General features: G+C 24.9%; 1 protein-coding gene across 18 annotated transcripts in view; it reads right to left on the bottom strand.

The window, feature by feature from the left end:
- The window catches only part of LOC129606639 (protein pangolin, isoforms A/H/I/S), a 220,703-nt gene that overhangs the window by 34,654 nt on the left and 171,231 nt on the right, over window positions 1-14,818 (bottom strand). For all 18 annotated transcript variants that reach the window (XM_055517090.1, XM_055517122.1, XM_055517105.1 and 15 more), the window contains one exon: window positions 9,385-9,580. In XM_055517090.1, the coding sequence (XP_055373065.1) occupies window positions 9,385-9,580 (196 nt within the window). The remainder of the gene's footprint in view (window positions 1-9,384; window positions 9,581-14,818) is intronic.

The raw sequence follows: 14,818 nt of genomic DNA, 5'->3' as shown, positions 1-14,818 counted from the left end.
TTCACATAAAAAAAAATGAATTGAATTCATGTTGAATCGAATCGCAGTCGCAGTTATCTTACTGATTTTAAAACCATTACACCTAATCCGAATAATTTAAATACCTTCATTTATTGAATTGGTTTTATCCAAATTGCATTTTTTTATAAATTTTCATGTCGAAAATTGTTTTGTCACTTACACTCAATTTGAAAAATGCAATTGATTTTTTGAGAAACATCCAATTTCATTATCTACTCGATGTCTCGAACAATCAAGTCAATCTTAGGAAAATTAATATATAGAAATTAAATGACTCTACTCTTAATTTAGGTCACAAAAAATTTAAATAGGCATTATATACATATAAATATTATATATACAGGATGTACATATGACTGTTATATATAAATATATAAATAAAAGTTCATAATAAGTATATCAGACTTAAAAAAATGTTTCCCAATTGGAACTGAAAGCTATAAGCAACTAAATAAACCATAAATCATAAGAATGAACAAAAATTTTTCACTTGAAACTCCTTATTACAATTATAGATTATTTGCGGTTAAAAAAAGGAAGCTAAAGACTAATATATGAGTCTTAACCAATACTTCTACGCTATAGGCCATGCGACAGTTACTATAAAGTTTTGGTAAAAAAAAAAATTTTATGACGTGAGAATATATTTTTTATTATGACAACATTTCATGATTTCATTTTCTCATGAATAATTCAAACAATTTTAAAAAATTCCATCAAATTCTAATTTTCTTTAGATTTACAAAAAATATTTGAAAAATGTAGATAATTTGTTTAATAACAAATTATAAACATTCACACGCGGCATGGTTTGGGGGGAAAAACAAAGAAACATCTAAATGCTGAAAGGAAATACAAGCTTAAATATGTAAATCAGTTTTAAAATCGGTTTCATGTCAAAATCTTTTATTGGATTATGCTATGTTCTCTTGGATCTTATGCTCAATTAATTGTTTTTAAGATCTAATGTATAGGTCTCCAGAAGATAACAAGATAGTGTGAATTTTTTTTCTTGATGGATTATTACATGATATTAATGGGGCTATCGCCAAAATCCTCAATGAAATGACAATATTCTAATTATAACCATTTGTATGTACATATACTATACTGTCACCTTTTAAAATATCTAAAGAAAAAAATCATTCACTAAAACACACTTAAATTCTAGTGAATTTTATAATGTTTTGAAAGAATATTCAAGTGAAAGTTTTTAAATTATTTGAAAATTAAATGAAAAAAACTTAGTGATTTAGAAAGTGGCAAATATTCTTGTACACATTGTGCGTGTGGCTCTATTTCATCAACAAAAAAATTATGTGTCAGGAAAGATACAATATTACAATTTTAAACACGACGTCGAATACAGTGTAAAGTAAATATATTTATGGTTTACAGTTTATTATAAACACATGACAGATTTATTTAACTAAAATACATGATCGCAATCAATTGCAATTCAAAACTATTATATACATTTGCAATTGATCGAATATAGTTTCGATTAATGGACAAACCTGATTCTACATCTACTGCAATATTGTAAGGTGTTATGAAATGTTTTTGGTAATTTATACGATGATTTTCGATAATTCATATATAACGTACATACACGAGCGTGCGTATAATCCGCCCACGAATTAATTTAATAAATTAAGTGCGAAGGGTGTGCTAAACATGAGATTTTAACATTGTTGTTAAATGTTTCTTATAATTTTTTGTATTAAATGCGATTATTTTTGAATGACTTTGGCTTTTTTTTTTTCAAAGAGTTGAACTTAACCAATATGTTATTAAATAAAATTTTTATAGTTTTAAAATTATTTAAAAAAAATCAATTTCATTAATTTATTTATTTATTTATTCATTTATTATTTGATTTCGTCTTGTATGTTTTGACGACGTTTTGTGCTTGCAAGTCAAATTTTTAATTTCAAATGTTGTATTTGATCTCTCGTTATTTCTGTGTTGATCTCATCTCCATTGGCATTTTGATATTTTTTTTTTTTTGAGTGCAGTTTTATAATAACAACGACGATGTTATTTATTCATTTTTTGTCAGTTGAGAGAAAATTCATTGTTGGAAATCAATTTTATTTTTATTATTTATAGAAACAAATATGTTATAATTTTAATTGAAAATATTAATAACGTGTGTAATATTTGTCTTGTCGGTATTCGAAACTGAAATAATTTAAAAATTCAAAACAAAATGTCAAAATATGTAAGTGTAAAAAAATTATTACTGTTCGGATTTCTCTCTTTAGATATTTTTCCTTTTTTTATAAAAATTTTCGATTTAAATAATAAATTTAATGAATGTATATAATTATTCACACAATATGAAATAAAAAAAGGCAAAAAAAAAAAATGCGGAAAAAAAAAAATCGGATTTATTTCGAATTTATTTCAGATTCATTCCGATTTTATTTGGAACGATCTAAAATACTTTTCTCAAATTTATTGGGAATAATTTAAAAACATTTCGAATATTAAGGAAAATTTAAAAATGTTACTTTCGGATTTATTTTGAAAAAAATTTAAGATTATTATTATTCATCACGCATATGTACATATATGTGTACGTATATATGTACGTATATGCCTTGATGTTGTATGTGTAGTTTTACAGAATAAACGTCATATATTATAATTATAATTTTTGTTACGATAAATCACTCTGTAATTTTAAAGTTTTTTAATTTGGATTATTAATAATAAGTATACACTAAATATATGCTTATGTAGATAAGTATGTTGATATATGTAGTTTATAACAATTATAAAATATTTTATAAAAATGCAATAGATTAAAAATAAAAGAAAATGAAACATATTTTGACATATAAAATTTGACATTGATATTTTGAGCACAAATTGACATTTGCTTTTAATTTTATTTTTTTATTTTTTATTTTTACAGAGTGTACAATTATTATTGAATAACATAAAGTAAATATGTTTTATACTTTGCAAATATTGCTCTTTTATTAATGCATTTAACTAAATTTATGTGATGTTTTTTTATCTAAAAAAAACAAATGAACATGTCAAAGCGAATTTATTAAAATGAAGATTATTTATATTTAGGAGAGATTCCCATAATAATATGCACGTAATCATAATATTCAATATATTTTTAACTGTTCTATATAAAAGCAAAAAAGTTCATATATGATTGAACTGGGCGTTACTTATAATAGCGATATATACCGAGAACTGCGTTATATTTGTGTTCAAAAACAAATGTTGCTAATCAAGTTTGTTCATAAACATTGCTAACCTATCACAAAATATTTAAATTATCATGACTAGCGCAGTTAATCAACTGTATTTTTTTCGTACTAGTTTTTGCACTTAAAAATAACAAAATTTCTTTTTGTTTTAATTTTTTTTTCCTAAAATAGAATTTTCCACTGTTTGGCCCAAAATAAATAAATTTTTTTTTGTTAACATTTTTTGTTCATGAACACAATGCTGCAAATTCAAAATAGCAAAAGTTTTTATACAACTTGTAAAAATATATTGCGTATGTATCACATTATTGTTTTGCAGTATAATTTTATTTATGAATATGCCTAATAATTTCACTATAACTCTGATAATTCAGCGCAATGTTTATAAACAAACTTGATTTCCAAATTTGTTAATGAACATAAATATAGCGCAGTTTGTAATTGTAAATCGCGGCTATGAAAAGATCTTATGCCTTTTATTATTATTATTATTATTATTATTTTATAAGTATTATTATATTAAACAGGGCGTCAAAAGGTATACAATAATACACTATGTTGGTTAGAGGATCAAATATGGGTAAAATTTTTTGGTCCGAGGTATGGATGCCAAATTTCAAGGATTTCCGATATACAGGGTTTTTAACGAAATACGGGTAAAATTTTTTGGTTTCGTTCCAAAAAAAGGAAGACATTTCAAACAAACACTTTTTAAAAGGGCTAGTAAAAGGGATCCAATGGTAAATATTTTTGCATACCTTTCAAAATTACCCTGTTCTGTATATTATATATAATACTATGTTCTTGAGTTTTTATTGATATCAAATTTTAGTTCTCTGATTATAATATAATAATAATAATTAAAAAAAAAAACAATTTAAAAAAAAAGCCAATTGTAATCCAATAATTTTTGTTTTTCAATTTTTTTTTTGAAGTTTTTTTAAATAAAAGATGAAAAATTCCAAATTTTTCAATTTATTTCTGAAACTCAGTTTTCTTTTTATTTTATTTTAATATGATGCAATTAAGATGGAAAAGGTACAAAAAACGACCTTGCTGCACTCACAGCAAGAAAGACTGTGTTTAATTTTCGACCAAAAACACCAGAATTTGAACTAAAGCTTGCGAATGTGTATGTATAGAGGTTTTAAATGAAAAATTACGCGTAACTCAATTTAAAATTTTAATAAATTTAAACTTAATTCATTCAAATTAGTTTAAACTCAAAGATTTAAACGAGAATTTTGTACATACTTTTTTTTGTGCTCCAAGTCTTCAATTCAAATTATCACATTTTTTTCTCCCTTGTTACGAAATCCGAAACAAGATAATTTCTTCTTTGGTATTCCGCAAAGTAAACAAGCTTTTACGTATTTCAATAAATGTATTATGAACTAAATATCTCTGTTCATATGTATGTATATTTATATAGAAGACATGTGACAGTTTATAAGAAATATGTGTATATATAACGTAACATAACAACAACGTGGTAGTGTGTGATAAATTTGAATTTTATAAGTGTCTAGCGACTAAATATTTTAAGGTATTTAAACAAAAATTTTGAAATAATGTTGAAGTATCCTACATAATTATATATGTATGTGTATCCTCTTGGAATATAAATTTTTACATTCCAAATTCAATTATATAACCATCATCATAAATATTATAATATTTGTAAGTATGTTAATGTAAATTATATGTAAAAAAAAATAATTAAAATAGCGTGTTCTAAGAATCATGATTGATTTATAATGTACGACTTATTTTATTCATTAGCCTTATTTTATATGATCAGCGATGCAGACTACATTTTTGGCAATATACAATTTCGCCCACCTGCCAAATTATCGTCGATATTGCCAAATAAAAATTCTGTGTGACAAGAATAGGGCGAATCATTAAAAAAAAAGAAAAAAAAAATTAACACGTTTGACGATTTTTGTAATGTAATTCAATTTTGATGTCTTGAATTAGGCAATATTTTCAAAAACATAGCGAATGAAATCATTCACATTTCCATATGATCAAATGAAAAGCTGAATTCGTCAAGTTTTTTCCATTTTGCCGATCGTGCTAAGGCCGGCGCCCTGTAATGTCTTTTTTTACTTTTGGTTATAAAATGAAAATGTAAAAGGCATATTAAGTTTAAAATTTTAGTTGATGTAATTTATTATGTAAATAGCTTCATAAAATTAATAAATTAATATTTGATATTTTCAATTATAAAAAATGTAAAATTTAAATTATAAAACTGTTTTTTCTGTCTAAATAAAAAGATTAAAACCTTTTCAATTCCAATAAAAGAAATCTCTATTTTTTCTCAATATTCTACTAATTAGTTAACAAATTGTTAAAATATAAATAAAATATTGGAAACACTTAAAAAACAGAGGACATTTTTTCGAACATTAGAATTTTTTTTTTTTCTTATAAGTTATTTTAAAGAAAAGAAGAACAAAAATTCAAAGTAATTATAAAAAAAAGAAACAATTTGCCAAGCTGCCAACATCAATTAAATATTTGTGAATTAAGTTATGTAGCTGTAAATAAGCGGTAACACTTTTTTACATTTAATTAAAATGTTACCGTCGTGTGATATCTTGGCAAATCTTTGCGTTGTACACAATGAAAAGAAAAAAAATATATATACAAAACTATGTAATTTTCGCATATTTTACTCTTACATTTCTCTAATTTAATTAAATATTATACAGCAATAATTCTAATTTACGATAATTTTATCAAGGGAGGATGTTTAAACGCATTAATCATAATAAAAATTTCGAATATGGAATCGAAAACTGACATTAATCACTTTATCACCCTTTGCCTTTGTTTTAAGTTTAAATTGTTATTATTTATCCATGACATCCAAAGTGCCGTATTAATATAGTACTACATTGTACCGGTGTAAAATGTTACGGATAGGTTTTAACTATGAAAAGAAAGCAAACTGCATATGGAAAATATCGAGGCTACTTTTGTACTACAAATGTAAAAAAAGTTTTTTTTTTTTCAATTAAAAAATTTGACTAGACCAAATAAAATTATTTAGCACTTTTGTGCCAGATTTAACGTTTTAATAGCTAACCAATATGTTTTTGAAATATTTAGTTTACAAAATTTGTTCATTTGTTTTCAAGTGCTGGATATAGTAATCAAAAAATTTTAAACTACTTTGCATTTTTTTTACAATGCAGTTTTACTACACCACTACGGTGTTAAATACTGAAATTAGAGTTTGCAAAACTTTTTTCCCTGCATTTTGAATGTCACTGTATTTGATATCTGTTGTATTTTGATTATTTGAAAACAACCTAAAGTAACTGAGAACTTGCGATATCAAAATAGTTGGATTTGAATCCAAGAAATTTCGTTATCATTGATAAAATATACACAAATTATACGGGATGATTCAATAATTAGTTCTTTCACAATAATATCATCAACTTTTAAGGCATTATCAATGAGTAAAATTTGTGTTTGGAACGGTTTGTGAAATACAGATATTATATAGTTTATTTCGTATTTATATACTTTTGGATAGTTTTACAAAAATTAAAATTTTTTCTTTTTTTGTTGACAAATATGTTATTATAAACAATGTGGACCATTGTTTATCATAAACTGTCAAATTTCTTATTGTCTTTTTGACATTAATGAACACTCTTATATTTTAAATATCAAAATTCATGCAAAAAAACCAAGTGAAAATAAAAATGTGTTCTATCAAAAAAGTTTTTTTAATAGACTAGTTATTTTACTAAAATATTGTCAGCTACACATATTCAGTACGTCAACTATGTGATATTCAAGTATATCAACTAACCTAAGTGATGAGAGAACTATTGGTAACACATTTAAACAAACATGGTAAAATCATTTATTGCGAAAATTACTTGTTTATATTTCTTTTAAAAATATTAAAAAAGGAAACAGATAAATATTGTTATGTTGAGAAAATAAAAACAAAAAAAGGAAAAATAAAACAAAAAAGAATTTATAAAAATTAGAACTCATTGCACCTAAATATTCCACTAATTTATATGAATTATTTCATTGGTATAATTTCAACGTTTCCTTTATACGGATTATATGCTACCGTTATAGATTTTTACACTCTTATAATTCTTTATGCGATTAAAGTTTCTTTGGTGCATCGTCGGAATTATGCTACTCATCACATTAACTGCATACAGAGATTGAATTATGCAAAGGCCGGTTTTAACCGTTTGTATTGGTGCCCGAGACGAGAAGTAGTACTATATCGATTAGCGGTATCCAGAAGTGCTTATTCAATTTTTCTTATTTGCTTATTCTTATTTGCCCCTCCATCAAACAAGATGTAAGTCTATCACAGAACGCTCTGCCTCTTTTCGCCCCCCTGTATCACCACTAAAATAAATTGTTGTAGGTTTATAAGAATTCGTGTTTATACAAGAGTCCGTTATGATTCATTGAATTTGTTTGAAGAATTTAGAATACATATTTTTTGAATGACATGAAATCCATATTATTTTATGACTTTATAACATCTACTTATTTATGTGTACCTCAAGTTTCCCAATCTTATTGATTCTGATTCCTATGTCAATAGGGACCATAAACTTTGCTCAAACTATAGCATTCCTCCCTTAATTCAACATATAATATTCTTTCTGAATTTCTAAAAAAGTTAAATTTTCGAGACCTATTCTGAAGTGTATCAAAGTATAGTCCAAGATGAATCATTTTTGTAAACATCCTTTAGCCCTTTAATAAATAATCAACAATATTTTTAGATTACATCATCTATTATTATCCGTCACCACACAAAACTATTTGTATTAAGAAAAGTAATAAAGTTGGATCAAACCAATGGTTTGTATTGTAGCACTTTTCCCTTCAACGAGTGAAAATACTACTTTTAAAAACAGTCTATGTATATCCACCACACTATTAAAATTATTTTCATTCATAAACGAAACTATTTCTAGGATTGCATATATTTAGGATGAACGATTTATGCAGTCTTTGAAATAAAGCAAAAATTAATATAAAGAGGGGTTAACATAATGCTCGATTTTAAGGGTTAATTGCGTGAGGTAAGAAAAATAATTTTATTTTTTAATGTCATGGAATTTACCATTAGCTTTCTCCGTTTATAGAAATTTGAAAAAGCTTGCGGTTTTGGAAATATAAAACGTCAAAAATTCAAATTTTACAAATTTCAAGATCCGATAACTTGAGAGGGGGTGGAGATGGAAAAAATTTTCTTCTAACAAAATAAAGTATTTATTAATGTCTAAAAGCTGCTAAAATTTCAGACACCTAGAAAATGAGGTGTAGAAGAAAAACTACATAAAAAGTTTGGAAAGAACGGATTTTAGGTAACCGTAAATTTGAACGGCCATTTTGTTTTGAACGGCCAAAATTTAAAAAAATGCTGATGGTTTCACTGCAATAAATAGTTAAAAAATGACATTTTTAGGGTTTTAAGGGGATATAACTTCTAGAAGGTGGGAGATAGGTAAAAATTTTCTTCAACGGAAATAATTTTTTAGTAAAGATCTATGTGCACATAAAATTTCGGCTTTCTATCTTCAAGGATGTAGAAGTTTTGTAAACATGTCCACAGACGGATGGGCAGACGGACGGACAGAATGAAACTAATCAGCACTTTTCCTCAAAAATTTTTTGCAAAAGTGCTAAAAATGGACGGTATTTTCTTTACTTTTCATTTCTAAAATACTACTATATTCTGAAATTTATTTGAATTAAATCTAAGAGTTGCAAAACTGTTGAAATTTAAATATTATGTTATATTATTTTGCCTTTTTTAAGGCTGATTGAACTTTTATAAATATAATTATTCTAGGGTATTTTTTTTATTTTTAAATATCGTGGAGTTATGAGAGAATTATATACACAGGTCTGTACACAAGTATAAATTAGTGAGTTGACAATTTTAAGTGCAATTTAGTTCTACCAATTGTAAGTGAATAAATAAATAATTAAATAAATAATTTTAAAAATGTAGAAAATAGTTTTGTATACGAAAAAAGTATATAATTATGTGTGAATATTTTATAATTTATTAAATGGAATTAAATGTAAATATATAAACTGTAAAATTACTTACCCGTCTTCCTAATATTTGATTAATAGCTGCTGATTCTTTAAGTGTACATTCTGCAACAACTTTCGCTCTCATCTCTTTCATATACAGCATAAATGCATTTAATGGTTTTTTGATATGTGGTTTTTTATTTTTTTCATTATTATTATCTTTACTATCATTAGCTTGAATATTCGGTGAGTTTTTTTGATCTAAACTTCTGTAAAAATGTTTAAGAAAAATAAAAATATTGCTTTTATTAAAAACATATAAAAATCATAAACCATTTTATTTATTAAATAATAAACATGTTTTTCCGCTTGTAAGTTCAAGAATTTACAAGGTCTGCTGAATAATATAGATGTTTTAAAAGTTACGAAAAAAAATATTTCAAGTATGCGTTGCATGAGAATAGTGCTTTCGGAAATGAAAAATAATATGTGAAATTGTAGAGCATTTAATGATAACTTAAATATTTTTTAAGATATTACTATACTGTTAAAAGGTAAAGCCGTTTCTCAATCTAAACTTTTATACACGAATAACAAAATTTTTAATTTCGTGAATTGAAAGTTAGTATAGAATCAACCGTTTGGATCGATATAATCAACTTACATTATACCAAACAAAATCTGTGATATCGTAAAGAACGAAAAGGAAAAGAAAAAGCTGAAGCTCTCCAGAAAAGCTTCTAGGGCTCCGACAAGCAAACTAGACTTTGGTGGATTATTAGTTCTGTCAAACAAAAATGTCATATTAAAATGGAAGGGACGAAGGTGTACATTTTTAGCTATTTGAGATAAATACCTAAAGCAATTGTAATTATTTTATTATACTGAGATGAAGCCGTTTAATATGGAAACATTTTAATTTATATAAAATTTTTAAATATTACTTAATTTTAAAGGTTAAAACCTTCAATATAAAAATATTTTGAAACTTAGAATTCTCACAATAATAATGTTCTTAAACTACAACATATGCAGGGTATTTCGCGTAAGGTGACAAATTATTTAAAGGATGATTATTTGATTAATTTCCAGCACAAAATTTTTTCGAGTGACTGGGGACGGTGTGCAGATTATCTCGATTTTAAGTTACAGCCTGTTGAGAAAAAAAATGGTACAAGATTTTTCCTGCATATAAATAAGATATAAACACTTATACTTTCGGAACCATGCAACATAGAGTAACATAGGGGGCTTGTTTTACAATCGATTAACTGCTTTTTTTCGGTTAATTTGATTTGAATCATAGTTTCCGAGATAAAACTCGTCAAAATTAAAATTTTTGTTTCTTTTTTTAAAAATTTTTTTAAAAAACTCACAATTTCGCGAAAATTTATGTTATTTTTTTTCGATGCGCTGCAATGAGAACTAAAAGTTAACCCATATAACCTCTTCCTCTATTTATCATAGTTTTGCCAGTAAAATGTGCTAAATATGTTTAAAAAACCATGCGAAAAACGTATAGTTCATACATTTGATACGAAAATAAAATACACTAAGTATTTTTAATTTAATGTGTATGTATATAAAGAAATTTGTATGAAATGTATGAGCTACACATTTTGTGCATGTTTTAAAACCATATTTAACATGTTTAACAAAACGAATATATCTGCACACACCAGCCCCTCCTCCTCCAAACCTATATATCTTTTTGATGAAAATTGATCAAAGAATCATCTCTGAGATTATTTGCACCTTATGCGAAACACCCTGAATGCATACAATTATATTTAATATTTGCGATATCTTTGTTACTGATACAAAAATAAACAAATATATTATAAAATTGAAAGCAAGCAGAAAAAAAAAGATAATATTAGCAATAATAAAACCTTTGGCTTAAGTCGAAAGGCTCAACAACTCCCGCTGCAACTAATTGTAATGTAGCCTTAAATCTAGCATTTATTAATGATTTTAGGTTAGCTGTTGAAGCTGCTGCAGCTGCTGCCGCAGCAACAGCAGCTGCTGATGCAACAGATGTATTTTGATTAGAAAATTGTTGTTGTTGTTCATGTTTCAAATTTAAATCTAATTTTGCTTTATTTAATTTATTTGATATTGTTAAATTATTATTCAAATTATTATTATTACTATTATTAACAAAATCAATTAAACTACAATTTAAATTTTCGTTATCTAATTCATTATTGTTATTATTATCACTATTATTATTATTATTATTATTATTATTTTTATTATTTAATTTACAATCTATTATATCATGTTTAATTGCTAAAATCTGTTTTTCGTGTTCTTTGAAATTATTTATATGATCAATTTCATTATTGAAACTATCATTTTGATTATTATAATTATTATTTTTATTATTATTATTGTAATCATTGTTATTATTACTGTTACTATTATCATTATTATTTATATTGATTGAGTTATTGTTATTATCATTATTATTTGCATCAATAGTATTATTATTATTATTATTATTATTATTATTATTATTATTATTATTATTGTTATTATTACTATTATTATTATTATTATTGTTACTGTTATTATTATTATTAATATTACTACAATTTTTATAATTATAATTATTACAATTAATTTTACGATTATTATCATTCATTGCATTATTATTTAATAAATTCTTTAAATTTTTATTACAACTATCACTGTAGTCAAAATTTTGTACACTATTACAATTGTTACTAATATTGTTAGCATTAATATTATTATCATTATCATTCATTTTTTTACAAGCATTAATATTATTACTATTAGAATTATAATTATTGTTACGACAATGTTCTATATTACCATTAACATTATTTACATTACAATTACAACTATCATTACTGTTAATACAATTATGATTGCTGTTATGATTAGAGATACTACTATTGCAATAATTATTTTTGTTAATATTTAAATTGTTATGTATATTATTACTGTTATTAATATTATCATTAGTATTTCTATTGTTATTATTATTATGACTAATATTATTATTTACATTATTGTTATCATAATTATTATTATTATAATTATTGTTATTATTATTACTGTTATTATTATTATTATTATTATTATTATTACAAGTACTGTTGTTATTATTGTTCGTGCTACCATTATTATTACAGCTGTTATTATTGCTATTAATATTAATGTTATTATTATTACTATTACTATTATTATTATTACTATCACTATTACTATTATTATTAACATTATTATAATTATTATTATTAATGTTATTACTAATATGGTTTTTACTTATATTACTATTATTATTAATACTGCCACTCATTTGATTGTTGTTTTCCATATTATGTTGTTGTTGCTGTGGATTCTGAATAGACAATGACGTTGAACTTATGTTATTTGTGTTTGTTGCTGCAGCGGCAGCAGCTGCAACTGATGTCAAAGCACTATTTAATATGCCAGCAGTATTTGGAATATTTAATGTAGTTAATGGATTTAACAAAGCTGCTGCTGTTACAGCTTGTTGTTGTCCCTGTAAACTTCGTTTAAAATAGTATTCTGATATTATATTCTGTTCTAATAGTTTATTAATAATTGCTATTAAATTATTTGTCGCAATTTTATTTGTAATTATATTAGAATGTATAATAGAATTAATTGCGTCTATCGATGATGTAGATGTATTATTTGATGCTGAACGTACAGCTGCTGATGTGATTGCCGTTTGTTGTAAAAATTGGTTTGTCAATTTTAAATAACGTTCTAAATGCATTTTTGCAATATCAAGAGATTGATGCTGTTCTAAAAAATTCGTTAAAGGACTTGTATAGGTAGATATTGTATCAACTGTAATCGTATCAGCTAAAATATTAGATAGCGATGTTTGAGCTGCATTATTATTGCTGTTAATATTATTATTATTACTATTATTATTGTTATTATTATTGTTGTTGCTGTTGTTATTGTTGTTATTAGTATTGTTATTTAAAGCAGCAGCTGAAGCTATTGATGAAAATAAGGAGGACGATGCCAAATTATTTTTTAGACAAATTTGGTGTTGGTTCGCTCCACCAGCAGTTATTAATCCTAATGCAGCCGCTGCTGTTAATTGATTGTTAATACTATTGTTGCTAATATTATTATTACTGATGCTATTATTATTGTTGTTGTTGTTATTAAAAATATAATTACTACTACTGTTATTTGTAGCAACAGCAGCAGCTGCAGCTGCTGTAGCTGCAGCTGCAAAACTTGAAAATGGTAAATTAAATATACTAAAATCTTCAGAAATATTTGGTAGTGTTTGTGAATTAATTTGATGTGTAGTTAATAATGGAGGGCTAGTTGTTAAAGTTGATAATGGCGCTGTTGATTTTACTGTTGTCGTAGTTGTAGTAATTGTTGTTGTAAATGTACTACTTGATCCTGGTAATGATGATAATGATGTCGTATCAGAAAAGTTTCCTATTGGATATGTACTATTACTATTATTAAAATTTATATTTTTGTTGTTGCTGATGTTGTTGTTATTGCTGCTGTCAATATTAAGTGAAGATGGTGATAAAGGTGATGATGACAGGTTACTGGGCAACGTAATCGAACAATTCAATCCCAATAATGCAGATGATTGATCTAAATTATAATTAGAAAATATTCATATATACAGGATGACTTAATAAAAAATAATACACCATATACACAACCATTTAGATTAGACCATGAAAATTGCGAAATATTAGGCATTTGAATTTATATTGTTGTGAAGGTAAACTTTAAATTTTTATTGTCATGTTTTTGGCTTTTGTGCTCATTCAATTTTCTGAAGTAGAGTCATATCATTAAATTAATATATCCGAAATTTTCTTAAACATCTCCCACTCCAAAGCTTTAAAATTTGTCTTATTTTTCAAAGTTTAAGGGGTAGTTTTAATGGGTAGTGTATTAATTATTTGTAAATCACATTGTATCATATGCACACATGTAATATGTTATGTATAAATATTTGCAATTGGAAGTTCGTAATATAAAATTCATAAAAATGAAAAGCGCTGAAAAAATTTAAATTATTTATGAAATTTTTGTGACCTAAACTCAATTAGTTTATTTGAATTTTGTTGCAGTGGCGAGAAAAAATATAATATGTATAACGCCTATCTAAAACAGAACTATTTTAAGTCACAATTTCAGCAAAGCAAATTAAAGGTAAAAATTTAATTTTATGCAAATCCTTTAAGAAAAATACTTGTATTAGTTTTAAGTGTTCACATTAATAAAATATATTACATATGAACATAAAATAATTACGCGCGAGTGATTTTTAAGCCGAACTGCTTATAGTATATCAACAAGGTATAAAACAACAAACCTTCAGCGCGAAACTGACATAGAATATTACTTAAAAGAAACTTTATATATTTCCTAATAAAAATCTAAGAGATTTTAAGTTTTCAATTTTAAAAAGACATTAATATATATACATGCATACATACGTATATGTGCATATT

Source organism: Condylostylus longicornis, unplaced genomic scaffold (genome assembly GCF_029603195.1).
Source record: "Condylostylus longicornis isolate FDR11 unplaced genomic scaffold, ASM2960319v2 ptg000003l, whole genome shotgun sequence".
Classification (NCBI taxonomy): domain Eukaryota; kingdom Metazoa; phylum Arthropoda; class Insecta; order Diptera; family Dolichopodidae; genus Condylostylus; species Condylostylus longicornis.
This window is presented reverse-complemented; position numbering and strand designations above follow the sequence as displayed.